Source organism: Phocoena phocoena, chromosome 19 (assembly GCF_963924675.1).
Source record: "Phocoena phocoena chromosome 19, mPhoPho1.1, whole genome shotgun sequence".
NCBI classification, from domain to species: Eukaryota; Metazoa; Chordata; class Mammalia; order Artiodactyla; family Phocoenidae; genus Phocoena; species Phocoena phocoena.
Window position 1 is genome coordinate 58,708,206 of NC_089237.1, and position 27,491 is coordinate 58,735,696.

Genomic DNA, 27,491 nt, shown 5'->3' on the forward strand with positions numbered 1-27,491 from the left:
GCTCGAACTCCCGCAGCCCCTCAGAGCTGTGGCTCCTCCAGAGCTCTCGGAGGCTTGAAGAACTCCGCGAGTCGGGATGACCGGGAGGCCGGCTGCCCTTCTACTCTTCGGGCGACCACAGCCGGCGCAGGGCACCCGCATAGAGGTCACCGGCACTCCCCAGAACCCACCGCCACGGCAACAGCCTCAGCCCTGAACAGGTGCCCAAAGCGGGGGTACGGGCCGCCGCACGGACCATCCAGGCGTGGCAGCCCCCACGGCCCGAGAGCAGAAACCGTCGCGACTCCCCGGACGCCACAACTCAGAAACTGCTACCGCGGCGCCGCCATCTTGGTATCACATGACTCGAGACACCGTGCCGCGAGACCCGGAAGCGTTCGCGTCAACTTCCTATCCGGAGAGCGGCGTCTCCCGAGGGCTGAGCGGGAAGGGAGGGAAGTGAGGTGGCCGCGCCGTGCAGCGTGGGAGTTGTAGTTCGCGAGGCTGTGCCCCTCACGCCGACGGAAGCGGCGGGAAGGCGGGCGGAAGCGGGCTGCGCGAGGGACTGCGGGTTAGCGGGAGGCTCCGGGTGCCTGGGCTGGCACAGCAGATTCGCGGGGCCTGGGAATGATCTTCCCTGTCGTCCGCCGCGCGCTCCGCTGGCTGCCGCGGCCTGGGAGCCGGGCGCTGACCCTCGCCGACATGGAGGTGGCCCTGCGAGGCGTGCGGAAGATCCTCTGCGTGGCCGAGAAGAACGACGCGGCCAAGGGCATCGCGGACCTGTTGTCCGGGGGCCGCATGCGGCGGGTGAGGAGACCGATGGGCGGGCGGAACGGGGACGAGCGGCCGCTGCTCCCACTGGGGGTCCTAGCCGTTGGGCCGGGGCCTCCGGGCGCCTTTTGCGACCGACGGGCGTTTAGAAACGGAGTTAACGTGTTTCTCGTTTGCTTGGAGACCTTGGGTCCGCCTTGCACGGCGGCGGATGGCAAGCGGGCCTGAGACTCGGAACCGCAGGCCACACTCCCCCGACTTGCTTTCGAGCCTGCGGGGTCCCCCCCTGCACGCCCGGCCCTACAGTCTAGGTGCATCCGACAGGGCAACCCGCCCGAGCCCCTGTTCCGTCGCTACTAACGAGTTCCGAGAGTCAGGCGAGTTGGGGGATCAGGTGTGTTCTGGACACGGAAGGCCCAAAGGAGAGGAACGGTGAGAAAGGGTCTGGGAAGGAGGTGACACGAGGCCTCAAGAGCTGTCAGGACACTCTCAATTACAAAAGTGGATCCTGAAACGGTTTTCTGGAGATTTCCCAGAGCATGGGTGGACGTTCCCTGCTCTTTTTTCTTTCACGTCACAGGGTCCTCAGGTCTCTGCTTCCCGCGGTGGATGGTGGGAATAGGAGCCGAGGTTGTGCGGGTGCTAGCTGACAGCGTCGCCTCTTTTCCGGAGCTGAGTGTCCTGGTGACCAGCCCCAGGCTGTGCCCATTTCTAGGGCTCCAGGCTCCTTGAGACGGGCCCGTCTACACAGAGCTAACTTGTGTATCCTTCGGGCTCTGTTTGAGTATCTGTTTTTCATGGAAACTTTTCCTCATATCCCTCTCCCCCAGCTGGGTCAGGGTGCTGTGTGATAAGCTCACCCTGTTCTACTCGGAAGGCACCTCCCAGTTACAGTTCGATAATGTGCTGTTGATGCTGTATCCCTGGTACCTAACACGTGTCTGGAATACAGGAGGCCCCCTCAATCCATATTTGTTGGATGAACGTTTGAGCTCAGTCTTGAAAGTTTTACCAGGCACTGGAAACGCCATGTTCAAAGAACAACCCAGTGGCTTGAAACAGCTTGGCAAGTTCGAAAGCTGGGAGTTGGGAGTGGGCACGGTAGGGGAAGGAGCCAGTGGGCACGGCAAGCATGGCAGTTGAAGGCACATTGTGAGAGGAGTAGAGAGCCACGTGTTTTACACGTGAGTGTCAACTTTTTTTTTGAAGATGTTGGGGGTAGGGGTTTATTATTTATTTTTGCTGTGTTGGGTCTTGGTTTCCGTGCGAGGGCTTTCCCTAGTTGCGGCGAGCGGGGGCCGCTCTTCATCGTGGTGCGCGGGCCTCTCACTATTGCGGCCTCTCTTGTTGTGGAGCACAGGCTCCAGACGCGCAGGCTCAGTAGTTGTGACTCACGGGCTCTAGAGCGCAGGCTCAGTAGTTGTGGCTTACGGGCCTAGTTGCTCGGCGGCATGTGGGATCCTCCCAGACCAGGGCTCGAACCCGTGTCCCCTGCATTGGCAGGCGGATTCTCAACCACTGCACCACCAGGGCAGCCCCTCAACTGTTTTGAAGTCTACAGTTCGGCAGCGTTTAGTACTTTCCCAGTGTTGTGCGTCCGTCACCTCTGTTTAGTTCCAGGTTGTATCACGCCAGGAGGACACCCCGTAGCCATGAAGTAGTCACTCATTCCCCACTTCTCCAAGCCGCTGGCAGTCACTAAGCTGCTTTGTGTCCTCAAAGATTTGTGTCTGTTCTGGATACTTCACACAAAAAGATTAATACAATACGTGGCCTTTTGTGTCAGACTTCTTTCACTTAGCATTTTTGAGATCCGTTCATGTTGTAGTATGTTAGTACTGCATTCCTTTTTACGGCTGAATGTATGGATAGATCACGTTTGGTTTATCTTTTCTTCAATTGGTGAGCATTTGGACTGGTTCCACCTTTTGGCTCTTGTGAATAGAGCTACTATAGACATTCATGTACAAGTTTTTACTTGAATACCTGTTTTTAGTTCTTTGGGGTAAATGCCTAGGAGTGGAATTGCTGGGTCATAAGTTAACTCTATGTTTAACTTTTTGAGGAAATGCCAAACTGTTTTCCACAGTGGCTGAAACATTTTACATTCTTACCATCAGTGTTCCAGTTTCTCCACATTCTGTCAACACTTGTTCTTTTTCTTTTCTTTTTTTAATTATCACCATCCTGGTGGGTGTGAAATATCTTGTTGTGGTTTCAGTTTGCGTTTCCCAAATGACCGATGATGCTGAGCATCTTTTCATGTGCTTGTTGGCCCTTGTGTCACCTTCTTTGGAGAAATGTCTATTCATGTCTTTTGCCCATTTTTGAATTGTCTTGTAGAGTTCTTTCTTTCTTTTTTTTTTTTTTTTTTTTTGCGGTACGCGGGCTCCTCACCCCTGCGGCCTTTCCCGTTGTGGAGCACAGGCTCTAGACGCGCAGGCCCAGCGGCCATGGCCCACGGGCGCAGCCACTTCACAGCATGTGGGATCCTCCAGGACCGGGGCATAAACCCGCGTCCCCTGCATCGGCAGGCGGACTCTCAACCACTGCGCCACCAGGGAAGCCCGAGAGTTCTTTATATATTCAGGATACTAGGTCCTTGTTAGATATGTGATTTGCAGATGTTCTCATTCTGTGGATTGTCTTCTCACTTTCTTGATAGTGTTCTCAGATGCACCGAAGTTTTTAATGTTAATGAAGTCCAGTTTATCTGTTTTTCCTTCTTTTGTTGATTATACTTTCACTGTCATATCTAAGAAGCCATTGCCAAACTGAAGGTCATGAAGATTTGCCCCCTGTGTTTTCTTCTAAGAGTTTAAACTGTTATATTTGGGTCATTGATCCATTTTGAGTTAATTTTTCTACGTGGTATAAAGTAAAAATCCAGCTTCATCCTTTTACATATGAATAGCCAGTTTTTCTCAGCACTGTTTGTTGAAAAGACTGTCCTTTTCCCATAGAATGGCCTTGGCATCCTTGTCAAAAAACAGTTGACCATAGATATTTGGGTTTATTTCTGGACTGTCAGTTCTGTCCCATTCTTCTGTATGTCTTTGCTTATGCCAGTACTACACTGTTTAGATTTCCTGTAGCTTGGTAGTAAGTTGTGAAATTGAGCAGTGTCAGTCCTCCTACTTTGTTCTTCTCTTTCAAAACTTTTTGGCTACTCGGGGCCCCTTGCAATTCCATATGAATTTGCTGTCTTAATATTAAGTCTTCCAATCTATGAACACAGATTGTCTTTTTATTTATGTCTTTAATTTTTTAATGTATTTTATTGAAGTATAGTTGATTTACAATGTGTGTTAATCTATATTGTACAGCAGAGTGACCCAGTTACAGATGTATGTACATTCTCTTTCATATTCTTTTCTGTTATGGTTTATCACAGGATGTTGAATATAGTTCCTTGTGCTATACAGTAGGACCTTGTTGTTTATCCATCCTATATATAATAGTTTGCTAATTCCAAACTCCCAGTCCATCCCCCCCCCACCGCCCTTCCTCTTGGCAACCACAAATCTGTCCTCTGTGTCTGTGAGTCTGTTTCTGTTTCATAGGTAAGTTCATTTGTGTCATATTTCGGGTTCCACATATAAATGATATCATATGGTATTTCTCTTTCTTTTTCTGACTTACATCGCTTAGTATGATAACCTCTAGGTCCATCCGTGTAGCTACAGAGGGCTTGATTTCATTCTTTCTATGGCTGAGTATGTCTTCTTTAATTTCTTTCAACAGTGTGTTACAGTTTTCATTGTGCTCTTGGATGCTGTTATAAATGGAATTGTTGAATTTGCTGTTCAGGTTGTTCGTTACTGTTGGGTTTTGTGTGTTGGTCTTGGATCCTGCAACTTTGCTGACTTTGTTTATTAGCACTAATAGTTTCATTGTGGCTTCAGGATTTTATCTATAAGATCATGTTGACTGTGAATAGACAGTTCTCCTTCTTCCTTTCTGACTTGAATGTCTTTTATTTCTTTTTCTTGCCCAATTGCTCTGGTTAGAACTTGTAGTAATCTTGGATAGCAATGGCGAAAACAGGCATTCTGTTTTGTTCCTGATTTTAGTGGAAAAGCTTTCAGTCTTTCAGCATTAAGTGTGATGTTAGCTGTGGGTTTTTTGTAAATGCCACACTTCACTTTATGGTGAAGGCTGTTGATTTTTTTTTTTTTTTTTTTTTTTTTTTTGCTGTACGCGGGCCTCTCACTGTTGTGGCCTCTCCCGTTGCGGAGCACAGGCTCCGGACGCGCAGGCTCAGCGGCCGTGGCTCACGGGCCCAGCCGCTCCGCGGCATGTGGGATCTTCCTGGACCGGGGCACGAACCCATGTCCCCTGCAACGGCAGGCGGACTCTCAACCACTGCGCCACCAGGGAAGCCCAAGGCTGTTGAATTTTTATCAAATGCTTTTTCTGCATCAGTTGAGATGAGCAGTGTAGGTTTTAAGTGGATCATACTTGTGTTTTATGAAGTCATTGTGGCCACAGAGAACTTGAAGAAAGAAAGGCTAGAGTCCAGGAGGCAGCTGTTGGGGTTCTCCATGTGGGGGGCAAGAGGCCTGAACCCTAGGGACCCAGGAGCACTGGGTGGGAGCAGAGGGAACGGAGAGGAAGGGAATGGTGAAAGCAGTCAGGATGTAAAAAGTAAAAGTTCACCGTGCTTTCACACGTTTTGGTCCTTCTTCCTGAAATGACATTTTTCCTCTTTTCTCCTGATGAACTCTTCACCTTTTAAAATAAAAAATAAAGGACAACTTAAATGAAGCTATTTTGTGAACTCTTTCCTCAGAGTCCTCGCCATCCATTTCCTTCTCTGTTTCCGGATGCGTTCTCATCACTCTTTTTTTTTTTTTTTTTTTTTTTTTGCGGTACGCAGGCCTCACTGTCGTGGCCTCTCCCTTTGCGGAGCAGAGGCTCCGGACACGCAGGCTCAGCGGCCATGGCTCACGGGCCCAGCCGCTCCGCGGCACGTGGGATCCTCCCGAACCGGGGCACGAACCCGTGTCCCCTGCATCGGCAGGCGGGCTCCCAACCACTGCGCCACCAGGGAAGCCCTTCTCATCACTCTTGATGCTTGCCATCATCACGGGTCGAGTTCTCTTGCTGCTCATCCCTCTCTCCCATGGTGTGTCGCTCCCTAAGACAGTGACGGGTCTGTTCATTTATTTATCCCTCATACAGGGCTTGCCTCAAATGAAGCAATCCCTGCCTTTAAGGGACTTAAATTCTGTGGAGGAGCTAAGACATCTGCATGCAGAGCTCAGAATCAGATGATAGTCGTTGCAGCTTTGTAATAGCAAAGAATGGAAGTAATGAGGACTGGTCATGGCAGCGGGTAGCAAAATAAATTGTACTTTCTTATGATAGATAGTTAGACACCTGTTACGGAAAAGACTTTCAAACATATATACAAATATGTATACATTTGAGAGAAATTCACCAAAATATTGACGCAAGATAGAATGTCTCTCTTTTTTCTTTAAAAGTAGTGCTCAAACGCTAGTAACTACTTCAGATAGTGGAGAGAATACAAATGTGTATCAAGTAAACCAGCCCCACTGTCCACGGTGACCACTGTTAGTAACTTATAGATCTTTGAGGGCTTTATATTCAGGAGGAGAAATCTTAAAAAAGAATCCAGTGGATTCAGTGGCAGCAATGTGATCAGTCCCTACAGAGCACTTAGAGAAGATGGGACTGCTCTGGGGTTTGGGGGAGTTTGTTTTTTTTTTTCTTTAGTTTTAATGGCATGGGTGGCGCTGCAAAGAGATCACAGAAGCCACATTCTTGGTCTGTCTACTAGGTTTTCTTCTTTCGCTAGGCTCCAAAACTCTGCTGTAATTTGGGAGCAACCCATTCCCCTGAGCACCTCACCCAAGTGGTGGGATCATACGTAATTGAGTACTGTCCTCAGCTGGGAACTGCGGGGAGGCAAGTTGGAAATGCCAGGAAAAACTTTTACTTCCTCAGGACCATCCATTGGTGGAGGAGGCTGCCTGGGAGAGCCCTGGCCCCGGGTCGCACACATGCTGTTAGACAGGTCATCCACTAGGAGAGGATTAGAACAGTGGTTTCCAGACTGTTCCCGGGAGACCCAGGAGACCACGGACGTGCACCTCAGGAGCCACCTGGGGCCGGACTGGGGATAGGCTGTTAGCAGAGCTCAGCCTTGTTGCAGCCAGAATGCTTGGACCTTGTTACATATCAGAGTCCATGTAAGAGCTTGTCTGGGAAGCTTCAGTGCTTTCTTAAAAAGAGGTAGAAACCCCAGTGATGCAACGATTTCTTTTCTCTGGTACTAAAAGGGCTTAACTAGCAACTGGAGTTTGTAGAGGGGAGTTTCCTTTCTTGGCAACACTAGACGAGTGAACTCTTAAGATAAATTCCGTCTTTAAATTTGCCATTGTGCCTCGAAAAGAGCCTCATTCAGTGTTTGACACAGAAAAATTGTGTGAGGATGTTCTCGACACGATCCTTCTTGGCGCTTGGAGGTTCCCCCAGTCCCACTTTGCCTGTGTCTTGTCTTCTGTGCAGCGTTGGTGTGAAACTCACATGCATAGCTACTTTTAACAGCTTTGTAGAAGGTGGAATCTTCTCTGAGAGGGTTTCGTTCACACATAAGTACAGCTGAGGAGGAGCTTTGTAGGCTGGTTCCCAGGCCTGACTGCGGCTCATAGCGTTACTGGATTTCAGAGCCAGAGGGCCCTTACAGGTAACTTTACTCAGAATAAATTGAGGTTCAGAAAGGTGAAAACTTGCCTGTGGACACCAGTTTATTGGCGCATTTGTCTGGCCAGGAAGTAGAGAGGTGTGTGTGGAGAACGGACAAAACCGTCAAGAGACACGTGTCCTAATCCTCTCTCTGGAGTAATAGTCATGTGATCCTGGACAAGTCCATTCTCAGCTCTAGAAAGATGTTACGTGGTGTTAGCTGATCTCACGTCACCTTGCGGCATAAAAGCTCTGTGGACTTGAGCAAGTACATGCTTGTAACTGAGTTCGGAGGGGCCACTTCACAAATGATCTTAGTGATTTCACCTTGTTTTAATCTATAAGAGGTACTGTTGCATTTTTAATGTTCCCACTTATCAGGGATTTGCTTGATCTTTATGTGAGGCATCATTTGTCTTTTTTGTAATTTATAGATTTTCTTTTTGTTTTGTAGAGAGAAGGACTTTCCAGATTCAACAAGATCTATGAATTTGATTATCGTCTGCGTGGCCAGGTAGGTGCTGTAATACTTCTATCCTGTGGCTGAAGGATGCTTTCAGATCCATGCGCCATTCTGGTGTACATTCCTTGGGTTTTTAGTTTTGGCTAAAAAGAGCAGCTGTTTACGACAAGCCCTCTCTGAATTGCTTGTATTTTAGAATTATTTAATCAAGGAGAATTAGCCTGGCCTTTGTAGAATATGTCACTGTCTTTTAAGAAAAACTATTGTTATGACCTAAAGATCACTGGTGACAGGTGATCGTTGGAAGCCTCTTGTTTATAAAATATGGTCCCAATCTTAACTCTTTATAACAAAAAAGAAGCTAATATACAATAGTTTAAATTTAAAAGGCATCATGGTACCAGAGTTAGAATGGTGATTATATCGCTATAGTTTTGGCTTTGAAGAGGTATGTTTGTTTGTTTCTTCCCAGTCACCTGGTTTGGGTGTGTGTGTGTTTGTGTGTGTGTGTGTGTGTGTGTGTGTGTGTGTTTTAATAGACTTCTTTTTAGAGCAGTTGTAGCTTCACAGCAGAACTGAGAGGAAGGAAATACAGAGATTTCCCACATACTCCCTGCCCCGACGCATGCACAGCTGCACGTCATCATCAGCCCCCACCAGACGGTGCATTCATTACAACTGATGGACCTACACGACACCACAGTCGCCCGGAGCCCACATTTGACATTGGGGTTCACTCCGATCGTGTGCACTCTGTGGGTTTGGATGACGTGTACCTATTATTATAGTATCACACAGAGCATTTTCACTGCCCTAAAAATCCTCTGTGCTCTGCCTGTTCATCCTCCCTTCCCCCCACCCCCGATGACTCTTTTCTTTTCCCTTTGATAGAAGGTCCCCTCTTCTACTTGAATGATTTGGGAAAATCTGATTGCTAAAAGACTGACTTGAATTTTGTTATCTTTCAGAATGTCACCATGATAATGACTTCAGTCTCGGGACACTTGCTGGCTCATGATTTCCAGATGCAGTTTCGCAAGTGGTCAGTACGATGCCGGGGGCGGGGGGGAGCTTTCCGGTTATGACAGTAAGTTGTGAAATATCACAGGCAGTGTGAGGCATGTCGGTGTTACTTTGTTACTTACAGCAGTAAGATGACTGAATCCATTGGGCCGCTGTAACAAAATACACACACTGGGTGGCTTATGAAGGACAGAAATGTGTTTCTTCCAGTTACGGAGGTAGGAGGTCGGAGTGCCTGCATGGTCCCTCGAGGGCCTTTTCCAGGCTGTGGCCTGCTGACCTCTCACTGTGTCCTCACATAGTGGAGGGTCTAGGGAGCCGGCCGGGGTCTCCTATAAGACTGCGAGCCCCCTTCATGAAGGCCCACACTCACGACCTGATCACCGGCCAAAGGCCCCACCTTCTGACACCGTCACGTTGGTGTCGGGATTCCAGCATGTGAATTTGCAGGGAACACAAACCATAGATACCATAGCAGTGACCTAGGATTAACTGGTTCGCTGTGAATTTTTACCATATGCTTAGAATAAACAGCCACTTTCAGGTGCGTTCCCCCAAAACACTCAGACCTTTTTTTTTTTTTGGCCATGCTGCACGGCTTGGGGGATCTTAGTTCCCAGGCCAGCCAAGGATTGAATCCAGGCGCCGCAGTGGAAGCACCGAGTCCTAACCACGGGACCGCCAGGGAACTCCCTACCCAAACCCTTTGCATGCAGGCATTGGATTGCAGTCACCCTATCGCAGATGCGTACGAAAGTTCCAGAATTTCTTCTTAGCAGCTCCTGTTAATCGTCACGGGGAGTGCATTGCCCAGAGGGTAACGCCTTGCCTGTAATCCTCTGGCGTTCCACAGGGGACTCTGTCTGGTGGGGATGCACCCATGAGGGCACTGGGGCAACCTTCTCCCATTGTGTGCTGAGCTAGGATTTTGTGTGTTTTCATTTCTTTTCCAGGCAGAGCTGCAATCCTCTTGTCCTCTTTGAAGCAGAAATTGAAAAGTACTGCCCAGAGAATTTTTTAGACATCAAGGTAGGATCTTTTGGAAGACATATTGAACAACCACCACCTAATGAAACCAAGTGGTTTCTGTATTTTGACTGCACTAATATTGAAGGATAGGTTTTCCACTAAACTAAGTACCACGATTTGAAAAAATTATTCCCGCCCGTTATGTAAATGAGGCCATTTCCGCTAACCGGCTGAGGGACTGAGTGAGCCTTTTTACGAAGAGCGGCTGCTTGACTAAACCCTGGGAGTAAGTGTGGTTGCATCATCAGTGTCAGCTCCCCTCCCGCCCCCTGTTGGAGGGACGAGACTACGATCTGCAAGAGGCCATCTGGCGCTGCGCTGCGGTGTCTCGGGCAGTTAGGACGCCTGTCCTTGGTTCACTGCTGACTAGGAGCGCTTTTTGGGTTGAAGCTCGATTAGGGGGTGCTTTTTTTTTGTTAAATTGAGGACATGATCAGAACCCCTAGAGCTGTAGGTGTGTTAGAGCCGAGTTTCAGGGCTCGTCAAGGTGGTGTCGTCGTAATAAACCCCTGTCTTCTAGAAGCTCATGGGTGGGCGGGTGGGTCTAAGGTGGGGGGCGGTACTAGTGACTTTGCCATACTTCCCACGTATGGCGGGAACAGTTTTCTCCGTGTCTCCTCACCAAGCTGACGTTCTCCAAGAACCTCATTAATGCTGGGGCAGATCCAGCGTGGAGCTGTCACGCGATGCTCTGCAGATCACGCTCTTACCACTCTTTCCCCACCGGGCGCTTCAGAAAACTCTGGAGCGAGAGGCTCGGCAGTGCCAGGTGCTGGTGATCTGGACCGACTGTGACAGAGAAGGTGAAAACATCGGGTTTGAGATCATCCACGTGTGCAAGGCTGGTGAGTGTCTGCTCTGGGCCCGCAGCAGGGGTGGCACTCTGTCCTGAGTCCCTCTGCCGGGCTCACCGGCTGTAGCCCAGGGCTTGTTGTGTGTTTGGTCCCAGTTGATTGCCAGATCCTTGAGAGCAGAGACTTGATATTCTGTTTTTAAAAATTAAATATTCGCGGGCTTCCCTGGTGGCACAGTAGTTAAGGATCCGCCTGCCAACGCAGGGGACACGGGTTCGAGCCCTGGTCCTGGAAGATCCCACATGCCGCAGAGCAGGTAAGCCCGTGCACCACAACTACTGAGCCTGTGCTCTAGAGCCCGCGAGCCACAACTGCTGAGCCCGTGTGCCGCAACTACTGAAACCCACGTGCCCTGGAGCCCGTGCTCCACAACAAGAGAAGCCACCGTAACGAGAAGCTGCATCACAACGAGGAGTAGCCCCTGCTCGCCGGAACTAGAGAAAGCCCGTGCGCAGCAACGGAGACCCAACACGGCCAAAATTAATTAATTAAAAACTTAGATATTCACAAAGAATGCATACACTGTATGTAAAACACAAAGAATAGTTCTAGAATGTTCTTTCTGGTTTTGTTTTTTAATTGTCTATATTCCTTGTACAATGCCTGAACACTAATAACTGTTGAAGTGAGCTTAATGATTTCAGGTAACTTAGAGGAAGTGACATGCAGGCCATTCTCGGGCTTCAGAGAGTGGGGGGCTGCTCTTCTCCCTAAGTGCTCTTGGGTTTCAAACTATACCGACTCCTAGGATTAAATGTATTCAGTATTCACTCTCAGGGACAGTGTGCATGTCCTGTGTGATATCCATAACAGGACGTGAACTTCCCCCAGGACCTTTTAATTAACATCTCCCTTTTCCCTAAAGGCCCGGGAGAGCGCGAGAGTGACACCAAGAAGGGCTCACGGAGAGGGTTTAGCTAATGGCTGAGATGCACTCGCTCCTGTTTCTGACCCTCTCAGCCTGGTTACAGTGAGGCTTCCCTCTTAGACAGCATGTCTCTGATTTAACTGAACCAGTCAAACTGGCTGCCTCGCAGCTTCATGAACTGGTTTACCCTCCGTTCACGGGGGACCTGCCCCGGTGCCCTTGTCTGTTCCGCAGTGAAGCCCAGCCTACAGGTGCTGCGAGCCCGTTTCTCCGAGATCACCGCCCGCGCTGTCCAGGCGGCCTGTGAAAACCTGATGGAGCCCGACCGCAGAGTGAGCGACGCCGTGGACGTGAGGCAGGAGCTGGACCTGCGGATCGGTGAGGGGTGGGGTGGTGGGCAGGGGGCAGGACTCGGGCTCAGACGGTGGCAGCTGGCTGTGACCTTGCAGTGCACGGCCTCTCCTTGCTTCCCTCCGTCCTCTCTCCTCAGGGGCTGCCTTCACCAGGTTCCAGACCCTGCGGCTGCAGAAGATCTTTCCTGAGGTGTTGGCGGAGCAGCTGATCAGTTATGGCAGCTGCCAGTTCCCCACCCTGGGGTTCGTGGTGGAGAGGTTCAAAGCCATTCAGGCGTTTGTGCCAGAAACCTTCCACAAAATCAGAGGTGAGGCCACTCGGGGTGCAGAAGCTGAGGGCACGTGGGGAGTCCTGGGTGCTAATTCAGGGTGTGGTTTGCATCTCGCTGCCCTTGACCCCCTCGTCACTGTGTTCAGGACCCACCTCAAGTGTCCGAGGTGGTCTCCTCTGTCTCATGGCTCTTGGCTTTCACCGTGATGGACCTTTTCCTCTCCGGGTCACGGCCTTCCTGTGTGCCCCCCACAGTGACCCACGACCACAGGGATGGCGCAGTGGAGTTCAGCTGGAAAAGGCATCGGCTTTTCAACCACACGGCTTGTCTTGTCCTCTATCAGCTGTGCATGGAGGTGAGAAGGGCTCTGCAGGTGATGATCTCGGAAAACCATCCTGTGATTTCCCAGGCCGCTCCCTCTCTGCCCCATTTCCCACCAGACTGTAGCTTTCAGTCTGCATCCAGGACATCACTTTCTGGGTGCCAGTAAGACTAGAACCCCATGAAAACAGCACTAGAAATGTGGAAGGAAAGACCTGTAGAACTTTTAGGTGAAACCAGAAATGCTAAGAAACACGTAGTTAAAATCCCTCGTGAAGCAGTACACTGACACCAGGGACTGATGAGGACCAGCTGGGCCCGTCCAAACCTGAATCCTAGAGCTGGGTGGAGCTAGATGGCGTCTGGCCCAGCGCCTTCCACTGGTCAGATGATGAAATCCGGAGACGTGAAAGGCACAGATGAGTGAATGTCATACAGCGATAACGACAGGACAGGAAAGTAGGGTAAAGGAACGGAGAAGGGCCAGGGGTGGGGAGGGACTGCTCTAGGGCTGGGACTCGAGAAAGGCATCCCAGGGTGACCGCCGAGCGAAGGTGGGAGTGGTCAGCAGCGATGGCCGTGGGAGGATCGAGACCTACTCAGGCTGCAGGCCAGTCAGTGTCTGGTCCACCCTCAGACGTCCGCTCTGTGGTGCTGCTTCCCGTCGCTCAGCACACGCTGGCCTGTTTTAACCCAGGGGCTGCACGCGGTGGTACCTGAATAAAACTCAGAGGCCTCTAGGTTTAGTGAGTCAGGGATGCCTCTTGGCTCTGGCCCCCGGCAGATTTAGTACTGACTTGGTATCGGGGAGTAATAACTTGCACACCTGCTACAGGCCAGACGCGCTGTATGTTACGTGTTATTTGTTCGGTCCTGGTGGTGCCTCTGGGGGTGGTAATGCCAACCCATGCCACAGGCGGGGAAGCTGGAGAAAGTTGAGTAACTGTGCAGACACACTCGAGCTAGTGGGGCCCGAGCTCGGACAGCTCCTGCAGACCACGCTGCCTCTCGGGTCGCCCCACCTGTCCACTGCTCCACCCTTTGGCCCTCAGGGTTACACAGTCTGCACATTTGTCTGTTGAATAAAAAGACTTGCCCATTTTCTGCTTTACCAGGATGTGGTGCAGGGAAACATGGCAGGTGGGGTGCTTGGAGCTCCTTGTCCAAGAGCACCTGGTCTGCAGTCTATTTGCAGAGAGAAATTTGGGTTTTGATTTGTAAATATCCTCATGAAGAAATCACTTAAGCTGAGTTCTTCATCCTTTTGCATTCCCTTAAAAATGTGAGGTTGGTCTTAAGATTAGAGTTCTCCAGTTTGTATTATGTAACTTCTCCTATTTCCAGCTCTGTATTGTCGTGAATTAAAAAAAAAAAACCAAAACAGTAGCACTGTGCATGCGTAGACACGAAACTAAGGAGATGCCGAGGCTCTGGAGTGGACGCCTTGGGGCTTGTGAACCTGCCCCTCAGAGCCTTACTTTGAGTGAGAAGCAGGCGCTGGTGTCCAGCACACTGTGGGCTGCAAGCTGACGTCTTGAGGTGGGGAGCAGGGCTGCTGTGGGCAGTGCCGGGGGCGGCCAAGAAAAGCTGGGAGGATGCTCCAGCAGGTTTAAGTGGCCTCTGCTTTTCCTGGCTTTCTAGGATCCCAGGGCGACCGTGGTGGAGGTCAGGTCCAAGGCAAAAAGCAAGTGGAGGCCTCAAGCTTTGGACACTGTGGTATGTTCTCGGGGTCTGTGCCAGCCCTGAGGAGCTCCGACTTCTGCGGCGGGGGTGGGGCTTCTGCTGCGGAGGGTGGGGCCCAGTGGCCGGAAGCACCTCTTCCCAGTGCCACACAGGAACGCTTCTAGGAGAAGTAGAAGCCCCAGAGCGCAGGCCTGCCTGACCTCTTACGTCAGCTAATAAACGCGATAGAACTGCTCTATGTGGGGCTTTGGAAACAAGGACTAGAAATCACCCATCACCTCTCCACCTTTAGGTAATTGCTGATGTAATTTTGGTGTCTTCCTTTTTTTTCGGTGTCCTTATTTTTTTACAGCATTACTGGAATAGTTAGTGTTTTCCACCCGAGCATTTTCTTTAACGTTTTTGCACAATGTATGTAAACATCATTTTAAATATCTACTTTATTGGCCTACCCTAGATCAGGGCTTCTGAGATCTTTTTGATCCCAAGAAGAACCACCCAGCGGGACACAAGTCTGAATAGACCACATTAGGGTGTCCCTTCCCAGTCACCACTCTGTAGGAAAGTTCAGGGTGTAATTACTGTCGGGGTCGCCTCTGAAGGTTGAACATGCAGAACGTGCCGGGACTGGTGGGCAGTGCACCCTTTATCGCGGGGTGGGCGTGTGTGTGTGCACGCGCGTGGTGAGGGACGATGGGAGGGGGTTACGGATTGATTGTGTACAGTAGGCATGAGTGTTTCATCCCTCACTGATTAATACGCTTTCACGTGTAGCCAGCAGCATTGTCAGAGGGTCGCCAAGGGGAAAGGACATCTGGTGATCCCCCACGAGGCTTGGAAGAATGGCGTTCATCACCCAGGGGATGTCCCCAGGGTTCAGATGGTGTCCCCAAAGTGCGGGTCTCAGACTGCTGGCATTAGAATCGATACTTTAGGCGCTTGTTAAAAGCGCAGATTCCCAGCCTCTGTGCTGGCCCTCCTCTCTCAGAATCCCTAGTGCTCGGGCCCAGGAACCTGCTCGCATCCCAGGTGATTCTGGCTTCTGCACATTGGAGTCTGGGAACCCCTGGGCTGGGGCCTGGCTCTGCCCAGCAGTCCCAGAAACCTTTCCGCAGCACAGCCTTTCACGCAGACGTGTGAGAGCAGCTGGAGGGACGCCAGGAAGTTCTGAAGAGGAGGCATGTGGGCGTTTGGGGGCCTGTGACTCATGCACTGTGCCTGTCCACACATCTTACAGGAGCTTGAGAAGTTGGCTTCTCGAAAGTTGAGGATAAATGCTAAAGAAACCATGAGGATTGCTGAAAAGCTCTACACTCAAGGGTAAATATTCGCCCACATTTGGGAAGACAATTTGATGCATCTTTATCAGGGTGAAATATTTTAGAAATAGAGCTTATGAGGAAACCAGACTGTCTAGATATCACCCGGCTCTCAAGTAGAGGAATTTTGACATTGACTTCTCTTTTCTGATGGAAAAGACATTTCAAAGTCACTCACATCCTAAAATAACACTCCACAGAGTAAACTCAAATCCCACTCTCGACCTCTCAGCAGGCGGGGCGCCGGGGCCCTGGCAGGGGCGGGTGGCACCTTTAGGACTCGTGTGCCTGCTATAAACCATCCTGCCTTGGGGGTCGTGAGCACCCAGTGCCATCCAGGGACAGTGTGGCCACACTGACCCGTGTGGCAGCCACTCGCCGTAAGTGGCTGTCGAGCACGTGAAATTTGGGTTGTCCAAACTGGGACGTGCTGAGAGTGTAAACATAATGCGTTTTGAAGGCTCGTGTGAGAAAAGGATGTAAATTGTCCCAGTAATGTTTAAGTGGCTAATGGAATGTTTAGAATTACACACAGGGTCCACCCTGTAGTTCAGGGCAGCATCTTCTTTCTCTTCTTTAAGACGAGCCGCGGAGCATGGGCCGCCCGGGTCAGGACCGCAGGGCTTGTCCTGGGGTCGTTCTGTCCACCCATGCTGGGGAGGTGGGGAGGTGCCCCAAGCGCCCCGGGGGCAGGAGGGCTGGGCTGGAGCAGGCGTGCCCTTGCCTCTGTCCCCGACTGCCGGGAGTGACCCAGCAGGACGCCTGTTGCTCCTCACCCACTGCGGGGGTCACGTCTCAGGGCTTTCCCCAGCGTGGGTAACGTAGTTGCCTGGATCAGACAGGCTGTTGCGGGTGTCACCAGTGTTCTCAAGCTGACTTAATCGTTTATAGACCAATTCAGCAATTTCTTGTTGTGTTTGTTTGGCTTTGTTTAGGTACATCAGCTATCCCCGAACTGAAACAAACATTTTCCCCAAAGACTTAGACCTGACCGCGCTGGTGGAGGAACAGACCCACGATCCACGCTGGGGGCCCTTCGCCCAGAGCATTCTAGAGCGGGGCGGCCCCACTCCACGCAACGGAAACAAGTCTGACCAAGCTCACCCTCCCATCCACCCCACCAAGTACACGGACAGCCTGCAGGTTGGTTTCCCTGGCTGTGCTGCCGCAGAACCCGCAGGGAGGTCAGGGGTCAGGGCTGGGGTTTGAATCTACTCTGCGGGCTCTGTCTTTCGGAGCTAAGTGGTTTCGAAATTTCCATCTCAGAAAGAGGTCGTGTCAACATCCTCCTCCTACAGTCTGTGCTTGGCTTCCCGAGAGACCCCCATGGGGGCTCTGCTCCATCCAGCCCTCCCCTGCACTCCATCCCCTCCCTCTGCTGCTGTCCTGACCCTCACCACAAACAGGTGGCCCCTTCCCTGGGCACGTGCTCGGCCCCCACCCTTCTCCTCCCAAGACCGGGCCGGTTTCCGTCACCTTCCCGAAACTTCACCGCCACCCTCCGGACGCACTCCGGGCTGGGGGCTTTCTCACCCAGCGCCTGGAGCCTGTAACACGGGCCAGCCGTGCTCTCAGCCAGGCATACGTTCCAGGGGCCACGGCTGCTGAGGCCTGCTTGGCGGCTGCAGGCTTATTGTTTTGTTCTTCCTCTAATAACACACGTTCTTTCTGATTCTGAAAGCCATACATGTTTATTTTAGACAATTCACAAAATAAAAAAGATTATAAGGAAGTAAAAACTTGCCTGTAATCTCACCATTTCCTGAGAACCACGTTTTTACCCTCTGTGTGTATATAATTCTTACAAGTAAATTATAACCTTAAACTTTGTAAACTAATGTTTTCTGTTTTATATCATGAGTATTTCCCCACAGGCTGAAATATTTTAACGTATGGTATATAATGATTGCATAGAGGTACTGTATTTTGCTAGATCTGTTTTTAAAGGGTGATCTACTGCAGTTAACATTTGCATAATAGATATTTATGTGGATGTCACATTTCCTTTGAAGACATTCTTAGAAGGAGAACTTTCGGATATCAGTATGAACGTCTTACAGGCTTCTGATAGAGGGGCTTCACTATGTCCTTGTTCCCGAAAGGGTGGAGGATGACCACGAGCCCTGTGATAGGCCTGAGGCTGCCGGTGCATCTTTAGTCTGTGTGTCCTACACACACTGGGCCTCTTGGAAACTGGATGCTTTCGCTTTGGTTTCTGCTCAGACTGGGTTTACATCAGAGGAGTTGCTTTCCAGTCTTGATGGCAAGGGGACTCCACTTGTGAAGTTTATTGGCCTAAACCCACAAGCAGCGAAGGATTTGCCTACACGGCACGTGGGCACGGGGCTGCAGGAGCTATGCTCTGTTGTGTGTGGAGCTTTGGGCTGGAAGCTAGCACCAGCCAGACTGAACTGCCGGCAGCGTCTAGAGGGACTAGGGCTCCTCTTCTCCCCACAGGGGGACGAGCAGCGACTGTACGAGCTCATCGTCCGCCACTTCCTGGCCTGCTGCTCCCAGGATGCCCAGGGCCAGGAGACCACCGTGGAGATCGACATCGCGCAGGAGCGCTTCGTGGCCCACGGCCTCGTAATCCTGGCCCGAAACTATCTGGACGTGTACCCCTACGATCGCTGGAGTGAAAAGGTGACACAGCGGGGAGGGGGGACCGTTGTGCTCCCGGCCCCCGCACCACGTGACAGAACAGAGCGTGGTCTGTGCCTGGGCGCCGGGCAGGGGTCTGACCACCACATCTGCTGCCCTATGTAGACCCTCCCCGTCTACAGTCGAGGCTCCTGCTTTCAGCCCAGCACCGTGGAGATGGTGGACGGGGAGACCAGTCCACCCCAGCTGCTCACTGAGGCCGACCTTATCGCCCTCATGGAGAAGCACGGCATCGGTAAGTAGCTTGTCATCATGGTAACCAGCGGCTCTTGCCCTCTCATGGGTGTGGGGCCCAGTTCTCCTCTGATCTTCACGACAGATCTAACCAGGGGGCTGTGTTCTCCTCCCCACTTTGTAGCTAAAGGGAAGCTTAAGAGCAGTTAAGAACTTGCCTCAGGTCACAAAGTGTGTGAGCTGTGAACACCTGGGTCCAGATAACTCTGCAGCCGGTGCCCTTAACCACTGCCCTGCACCACTGCATAGGGACACAGGTGTTTCCCATTACTCGGGAGTCTCACCTGGGACACACTGACTGGTATTTTTGGCCCACACAGGAATTTGTTGTTTTTGTTGTATTCTTAACAAGGTACTAACATTTAACCTTCCAGGATTCACGTAAACACTCTTTTGAAGCATCTGGAGGTCTGGCAGCCTTGAGTGGTGGCCGTTTTCTGTCGCTCACGCTTGGCTTCGGTCACCTGCTTGGCACGTGCTGGGCCCTTCAGAGTCTGAGTCTGCCACCCGCCCTTTGCCATGGGTGGCCGTTTGCTTAGCTTCTGTTAAAGCATTTCGCATAATTGTTTTAAGAATCCGAAGTTGGATTAAAAAAAAAAAAAAAACTGGGCCAGAATTGTTTTTCCCAGTAAGTCCCGTGGCCCAGGCTTTGCAGGTGGGTCCCTTGTGACTGATCTGCTTCCCCCCTCAGTTTTCACCACTGCTCTGCAATCTCAAGGATTACCTCTGGCAGCTGAGTCCAGAAGGGCCAGCACCACAGGGCTGGGGGCGCATGTGGAGGGGCGGCCCCCAGGCACAGCCGCCTCACTGTAGAGTGAGTTTTGTGCCCCTGCCTGGAGCCCACTGGCCATCACTGTGCTACCCAGAAAGCCTGTGGGTTTAGGTACAAGTAGAGGTAGTTCACCCACCATAATTTGTTTATAAAAACTTTGGTCCACAAGAGCTGACCTTGGTCTAGACCCTGGGGACACAGTAATGAGGCCTGGTCCTCCCCTTCAAGGGCTCATCCAGCAGGAGAAACAAACCCAACCAAAACCTTAGATGCATCGGGAGAGGTTCTGCAGGGACCTCAGAACCTCGTGGTGAGAATTCGCGCTGAGTGAAGGCAGGGCCTGAGGAAGGACGCGGAGACCGGCAGGCACATGCTGCGGGGGGAGGTTCTGGAAGGCAAGGCCGGAAAGATGATTTGAGCCCGACTCTGAGGGGCCTGGACACTGGGCTCAGGGGCTCGGATGTGCCCGAGGTCAGCAGAGAGCCGCCTGAGATTTCTAAGAAAGGAGCTTACAGACCTACACTGAAACAGCGGTAACAGCTTTACTGAGACATAATTCACACCCTGTCCACCCTGCTGAGCTCGGAGGTGCAGCCCAGTGTTCAGTAGATGCCTGCAGTCGTGCGGCCGTGGCCACAGTCCACTTCAGAGCATTTTCATCACCGCAGGAGCCCCATGCCCGTTAGCTGTCCCCCTCCCCTGCAGCCCCCCAGCCCTCATCTTTCTGCCTCAGTGGATGTGCCTGTCCTAGACATTTCTTACCAATGAACGACATAGCGTGTGGCCTTCTGCACCTGGCGTCCCACGTTGCCTGCTCTGCGGGCTCGTCCAGGTAGCGTGTCTCAGTGCTTCATTCCTTTTCACCACCGGACCTCTTCCGTCGTGTGGATGGACCACGTTTCATTTATCCATTCATCGACTTATGGACATTTGGGTTGTTCCTAGTTTTTTGTTCCTGTGAATAGTGCTGCTATGAATACTTGTGTAGAGGTTCTTGTGTGGACGTGATTTCAGTTCCCTTGGGTACATCCCTGTTGCAGAATTGAGGGGTCACGTGGTGACTCTGTGTTTAAGACTATGAGGATCCTCCAGACTGTTTTCCACGGCGGCTGCACCATCTTACAATCCATGCAAGAGTCAGGGGTTTCACCAACATTTGCCGCTCTCTGTCTTTTGGGTTGTACGTGTCCCAGTAAGAGTGAAGTGGTATATCTTTGTGGTTTTGATTTGCATTTCGTTGGTGGCAGAGCTACATTTCAGAAGATCCCTGTGATTGTGGCATAAAGAATGGGCTGGGTGAAGGAAGAGACCAGCAGCCAGGACACCAGGGACGTTGTAATGATGTGGACGAGTGATGTGGGCCCTGACATGTGGCGGGGGGCAGGGGGGCTTACAGAAGGGATTTCCAAGCTGGGCTTGACAGCTGGAGTGCGTGGACGTGAGGGAGAGGAGGCTGCTGTTGTGGTTTCCACGTGGCCGGCTCTGAGTGGAGGTGTGTCACCTGCAACAGGAAGTCCAGGCAGAGGAGGGGGGCTGCGCGGAGTTGGGGCGTGGGTTAGTCTGAGTGATAAGGGTGGCCTGCAGGTACCGACGCGACGCACGCGGAGCACATCGAGACCATCAAGGCCCGGATGTACGTCGGGCTCACGCCAGACAAGCGCTTTCTCCCCGGGCACCTGGGCATGGGGCTTGTGGAAGGTGAGGAGCCGGGGGCTCGAGCTTGGGCAGCGGGCGGGGTGTCACCGAAGCCCCGCGGGTGTGTCCGAGCCGCACGGTGCTGCCCTTGTTCACAGGCTATGACTCCATGGGCTACGAGATGTCCAAGCCTGACCTGCGGGCCGAGCTGGAGGCTGACCTGAAGCTCATCTGCGAGGGGAAGAAGGACAAGCTCGTGGTCCTGCAGCAGCAGGTGCAGAAGTACAAGCAGGTCTTCATCGAAGCCATGGCCAAAGCCCAGAGGTGAGTACGGGCCTGCTCTCCTGTGCAAGCCCGCTCAGCCCCGGTGACGGCGCGCCCCAGATGCCGCTGTTCCCGCCAGGCAGCTCACCCTCGCCGGTGGCCACGGCCCCTCCAGGCTTTCCTCCCGGGTTTGGCTGGTTCCTGCTGCAGAGCCTTGCCAGTCTGGAGACCGTAACCAGAAAGACCTGGTCCAGTTTCTCTGGGCTGTTGGCTTTGGAAACACCCTTTCCATCCTGTCCTGAGTTAGCAGGCTGCACAGCCTCGTGGGTGGGTTCACCGGGTGCTGGTGTGCACCCCGCTGTTCTCTAGGGTGCTGGGAGGTGGCTGTAATAAGTAGCATGTGTGTATTCTGTTAGAAGTAACACGTTTCCTAACCCCGTACCAATTTTGAAAAGAAATGCATGTGGTAGTTTAAACTTGATTCCAGACCCACACTCAGGTGTGTGCGCGGCCGGGCCGTCTTGTTTGCTTGCTGTGGGGCTAGTGGCGAGGCAGAAGCGCCTGCCTGCGGCTGGATCCCTCCCGGGAGCCGCGGGTTGGAGGAGCCGGCCGCTTGGCCAGCACGGCGCCCTGTTCCCGGTGCTCCGCCTCAGGCCTCTGGCTGACTGGCCGGCTCCCCGGGTCGTGCATGGTCACGCGGTAAATGCTCTGCTGGTTCTTCAGGTTGGACGAGGCCTTGTCGCAGTACTTTGGGGCAGGGGTGGAGCTGGCCCAGCAAGAAGCCATCTTCCCAGCTGTGCCAGAGCCCGTCAGGAAGTGCCCACAGTGCGGCAAGGACATGGTCCTCAAGACCAGGAAGAGCGGCGGGTCAGTGCCCAGCTGTGCCTTCCCCTCCCTGCCCCACCCCCCCGGCCCCACCCCTGCAGCCCAGCACCGGAGGCTGTGCAGGGCCCATCCTTTTGTTCCCACGTTGCTATTTAGATGCAGGCCTGCTTCACCAGCCCCTGGACTGGGCATTGGGGCTGGAATGGTGGCCCTGGGGGTGTGAGGCCCTGTGGGAATGGGCGGGTGGGGGGCTGGTGAGGGCGGGGCTTGTCCCCTGGGGATGGATGGCGCTCGCCCTGTGTGTGGACGGCGATGCAGACCCCACTGGTTGCTGACCCACTGAGCCCGTTTTCCTCCTCACAAAGCTGCAGGGAGGGTGAGGATCGGATTCTCTGCAGCCTGGGCAGGTGTCCAGGCTGCCGGAGGCCTAGGCGGGCTCAGGGAGCACCCAGGGGCCAGCGGGGCCCTGCCGTGGTCTGGGCGCTGGCAGCGGCTTGGTTGTTTTTAAGCAGGAAGAGGCATCAGCAGTGTGACTGTGGGGATTTCAGGGACGTAAATGCAGGCTGGTTTTCCTGTCACTCAGTGTCAGTGACCACCGTGTCTTCCAGAACCATGAGTGTCCCACGTCATCAGCTGGAGCTGTCTCCGGCAGCTCTTGCGTGACCCCGGCCCTCACTCCCCAGGTTCTACCTCAGCTGCACGGGGTTCCCGGAATGTCGCTCGGCCGTGTGGTTCCCGGACAGTGTGCTGGAGGCCAGCAGGGACGGGAGCGTGTGTCCAGTGTGTCAGCCACACCCCGTTTACAGGTGGGCTGGGGGCCGAGGCACCTACAGGATGGGCACAGGGTGGCATCCCTGGGGGCCCTCATTCCTTGGCACCTCCTGGAGGAGCCCGACCTTTCCCCGCCTCTCCCACCGTGGGCTGATGCGGAGGCTGAGGAAGGTGGTCTCCTCCAGAAAGCCCCAGGCCCGCGCCTAGGGCTGGTCCCCAGACCTTTGGTCATGGGACCCCTTACACTCTCAGAAATCACGGAGGAACCCAGAGAGCTTCCGTTGTGAGTTAATGTTTATAAAGATTCTACCACATTTTCAGCTAAAGTGGAGGCATCGTTTAAAATGTTTAATAACGTGTCTGTAACAAATGCATTGCATACTAACATAAGTGAACATGTTTTTAGGATAAAATGTAGTTACTTAAAAAAAAAAAAACGAGAGGAAGATTGCATTGTCTTCCATTTTTGCCAATTTAACGGTCTGGCTTAACAGGAGACGGTAGGATGCTCAGCTCTCCATCTGCAGTCGGTCTGCCGAGTTTGCTTTGCGTTTCGGAGCTTCTGGAAAACCCTAATGCATGCACACAGGAGAATGAGAGCAAAGCCCGCGTGCGTCCTGGTGCCGCTACCAAGTAGTGTGCCGTCACGTTGAGAGGCCTGGACCACGCTGAACTGGGGCACAGGGAGGCGCACCTTCCAGAGGCTCCTGCGTTCTGGCGGGTGATGGGCCTTAGAGCTCATCTCCCTCCTGCTCTGTGCTCCTGTGCGACCGTAGGGGCCGGGCTGGCTGCGCCTTGCGTGGCTTTCCTAGGTGGGGTGGGCACAGCCCTGTGTGGACCAAGAAGACTCGCACCCGGTAGTTAACGTGTTTTCTCATCTTCTGGCCTCACTAGGTTGAAGTTCAAGTTTAAGCGAGGCAGCCTTCCCCCAACCATGCCACTGGAATTTGTCGGCTGCGTTGGTGGATGTGACGAGACCCTGAGGGAGATCTTGGACCTCAGGTTTTCACGGGGGCCCGCCCGAGCTGGCCAGCCGGTCAGCCAGCCCTCCGGCCACCTGCAGGCCAGCCAGCCCCTGGACAGAATGGGCAGCAGCCAGCACGGCCACCCCCAGCCGGCTCTGGCCAGGACTGCGCCCCTGCCCGCCGCTGAGGGCGAAGGCAACTCCGTGACCTGCAACTGTGGCCGGGAGGCCCTGCTGCTCACCGTCCGGAAGGAGGGGCCCAACCAGGGCCGTCAGTTCTACAAGTGCAGCGGCGGCGGCTGCAGCTTCTTCCTCTGGGCCGACAGCGGCCACCCAGAAGCAGGGGGGCCTCCCTCCGAGGCGCCCAGACCCCCGGGCGGCTCACTGGGACGCCCGCCGGGCTCAGGGAAGCCCCTGGGCGGGCCCGGAAGCCCCGGCGATGGTGGCGGTGGCGCATGCTGCCTGTGCAGCCAGCCCGCTGTCACACGCACTGTGCAGAAGGACGGGCCCAACAAGGGGCGCCAGTTCCACACGTGTGCCAAGCCCCGGGAGCAGCAGTGCGGCTTCTTCCAGTGGGTGGACGAGAACGTGGCCCCAGGTGAGGGGGCACACGGGGCCTGCCCGAGGAGGGCAGGGGCGGTGGCGTGGGGGCACGGGTTGCCTTGCTCCCCCTCCCCGCTCAGTCACACCTCCTGCAAGGTCACGGGCAGCTTGCTGTGTGCCCGGCGCCGTGCCGTTGTATCTGTGTGTCTTCTCTCACCTTCATCGGGTGGCGGTTGTGATTGTGACTCACAGGAGAGGAGGGCGAGGCCCAGACGGGTGGCGGGACCTGTCGGGGTCACACAGCGACACGGCCCAGGCCTGGCTCCTGGGTCCGCCTGCTCCTGTAGCCCTGCACTCCTCCCGCCTTGGTAAACCTGGAGGGCTCTGTATCAGAGCCTCATCCTGTAAGACGGAGGCCCTGGCCCTGATATCTGGTTCCTGCCCTGGGTTACACAGCTAGGGTTGGCGCCCCACGGATGGGTGTGGGGAGGACCGCTGCCAGACACTGGGTCAAGGTAAATGACGCACCTGAAGGCACCTGGCCCCTCCAGGACACGCAGAAGCCTGGTCACGCATCTGAGGGAGCCTGGCGGGAGCTTTCTCTTGGGGGCCCACCTGTGTGACCTTGAACCACTTGGTGCGGCTTCTCAGCCTGTTTCCTCCGTAAGATGGGCACCTGCCTACCTTTCTAGGGTCTCTGTTAGCCTGAAACTGTGACTCTAGCACACGTGCGGCAGGCCTGCACACACAGGGAGAACCCAGAGGCTTGGAGCAGGCGGAGGCTGGAGACGCTAGTGCCCTGCGGGATGTTGTCCTTCGGCGCACACGGCAGACGCACAAGGGCTCCCGGTGGGCGGAGGTGGTGTCTGGGCCGCCTGGTCCTTTGTCCTGGGTGATGGGGCGGCCAGTACTGTGAGGCTCTTGGAGGACTGGAAGGGCCCGGAGCTCGGACTCTGCACACGCTCAGGGGGCTGCTTGCTTGGTCCCTGCTTCTGCGTGTAGGTGACACGGGCCCCCTACCAGGGCTGGGGCTCTGCCGTCCACACTCATTTCTCCCCTCGCTCTCCCCGCAGGGACCTTTGGAGGCCCCCCCTGGGCAGGAGCCAGAGGAGGAAGCCGGGGGCCGGAGGCCAGAAGCAAAAGGGCCCGGGCTGGTTCCTCGGACGCCGGGTCTGCGGCCAAGAAACCCCGGAAGTGCAGCCTTTGCCACCAGCCTGGACACACGCGTCCCTTCTGTCCTCAGAACAGATGAGGGCAGGGTAGGACCAAGGGGGCCACTGCCTCCACCTGCTGCTTTTGTCTCGGGAAACGAGCTGTTTCTCCAGGGCGGCTTTGAGGAAAGTGGCTGCTCTTGGAGTGTGACCTGTGTTCTCAGGAGTCCGGGTCCAGACCGCTCTCTCAAGAAGGCCACGCCTGGTGGACAGTGGCCCTGTGTCTGGGGCTCAGGAACGGCCATGGCCACAGCTGAGAAGCCATGGAGGCTGCCCCCTGCGATCCACAGGGGCTGTGCTGTCGGCACCCTAGCGGGAATCATCCCGGCCCTTGAGGGGCCTCCCTCCACAGACGTCCTGAGAAAGGGTAGGATGGCAGGGATCCCCTGTTCAGAAGTTGTGTCTGCAGAAGGGTCATCCCTCTTTATCTCCAAGCTGCTGTGGCCAGGACGCCCCGCAGCTCGTGTACCTCAATAAAGGACTCTACCCCTTGACCCTGGCGGGTGATGGTGTAGCGTCTGGTGAGGGTTGGCAGGAGTGGCGGGTACTTGCAGGACCCCGGGCAGTGCCTGGGTCCTCTTGCCGTCCTCTGGCCCCAGTGGCCTCCCCCGGCCGCACCGCTGTCCTCTGGGGCAGAGAAGAGCCGCCGGTGCAAGATTCCAACGCTTCCCGTCTCCACACCCTGCAGAGGTCTCTGTGCGCCTCGCCCGCCTCCTGAGAGCCTTGGGAGCCGAGCAGAAGCAGGTCGGCTTCGTTCCGTGGTTTAGACAGCAAGCTGGAGGACAGGCTGCCAGAGTCACCCTGCTAGTGAAGAAGTGAACTGTCCTCGGATCTTGGGACTCCCAGCCCCAAACCCTTCACTCAGACCAGTCCTTGTGCCCTGGCTGGGGGGCGGGATGCCTGCAGTTGCCCCTGGAGCATCAGGACAGTGGGTGTGGGTCGGCCCCGCAACCCAGTCTACTTGGTGGTTTTACGTGTGCCGGACATTTCATATAGACGGAACCACGCGGCACATGGGCCGTGTGTCTGCTTTTCTCTGAGTGGCGTGTCTTCCAGGGTCACCCCTGTGGTTGCGTGTCGGTGTTCTGTGCCTTTTTACAGCTGAACTAGTCCGCTGTGTGCATGGGCCCCGTCGTGAGCAGTGTGGCTGTAAACCTTCACGTACCAGTATTTGAACGCCTGTTCTGTACTCTTTCAGATCTACACCTAGGAGTGGAGTTGCCGGGTCGTGAAATTCTATGTTTAATTTTTTGAAGAACCACATCTGCACCATTTTACATTCTCACCAGCAATGTACGAGGGTTCCTATTTCTCCGCATCCTTGCTAGTACTTATTTCCCCCTTCTTCTTTATTTTTTTATAAATTTGTTTATTTTTGGCCGCGTTGGGTCTTTGTTGCTGTGCGCGGGCCTCTCTTCGTGGTGGCTTCTCTTGTTGCGGAGCACGGACTCTAGGTGTGTGGGTTTCACTAGTTGTAACTCGCGGGCTCCAGAGCGCAGTCTTTGTTGTGGCGCACGGGCTGAGTTGCTCCGAGGCATGTGGGATCTTCCCAGACCAGGGCTCGAACCTGTGTCCCCTGCGTTAGCAGGCAGATTCTTAACCACTGCGCCACCAGGGAAGCCCCCCCTTTTTTTTCTTTTAATTGTGGCCATCCTCGTGGGCCTGAGGCGGTGTCTCATGGCTCTGACTTGCATCTCCCTAATGACCACTGAAGTCGAGCATCCTTTCAGTGCTCACGTGGCCTTTCACGTATCTTTGCAGAAATGCCTTTTCAAGTCCTTTGCCCATTTTTCAGTGTTGTGCTTTTGTTGTTGAGTGGAACGATGCTGAACGCATCTGTGGATTTTAGTCTTTCCACAGGGTGCTCCTGGGCACAGCAGGACCAGAGCTGCCGGTGGGACTGGGGTCCTGCTGGCCACCTCTTGCTGTGCTCCTGGGCTGTACCTTTGCCGAGTCTGGTGG

At 53.8% G+C, this 27,491-nt stretch overlaps 1 protein-coding gene across 2 annotated transcripts; it reads left to right on the top strand.

Annotated features, from left to right (window-relative positions):
• The first annotated feature begins 559 nt into the window (after nucleotides 1-559).
• On the top strand, nucleotides 560-25,570 carry TOP3A (DNA topoisomerase III alpha). 2 transcript variants are annotated; one of them, XM_065896926.1, is made up of 19 exons: nucleotides 560-786; nucleotides 7,919-7,978; nucleotides 8,896-8,969; nucleotides 9,904-9,979; nucleotides 10,716-10,824; nucleotides 11,936-12,079; nucleotides 12,192-12,362; nucleotides 12,581-12,681; nucleotides 14,289-14,363; nucleotides 15,568-15,650; nucleotides 16,585-16,792; nucleotides 18,107-18,292; nucleotides 18,416-18,545; nucleotides 20,901-21,014; nucleotides 21,110-21,275; nucleotides 21,939-22,082; nucleotides 22,724-22,846; nucleotides 23,706-24,373; nucleotides 25,392-25,570. In XM_065896926.1, the coding sequence occupies exons 1-19, from the start codon at nucleotides 607-609 to the stop codon at nucleotides 25,568-25,570; spliced, it is 2,991 nt and encodes a 996-aa protein (XP_065752998.1). In that variant the 5' UTR covers nucleotides 560-606. The 2 variants fall into 2 exon arrangements, with proteins under 2 accessions (XP_065752998.1, XP_065752999.1); XM_065896927.1 differs by lacking the exons at nucleotides 560-786; nucleotides 8,896-8,969 and having other exon boundaries at nucleotides 7,950-7,978.
• Nucleotides 25,571-27,491: the final 1,921 nt, after the last annotated feature.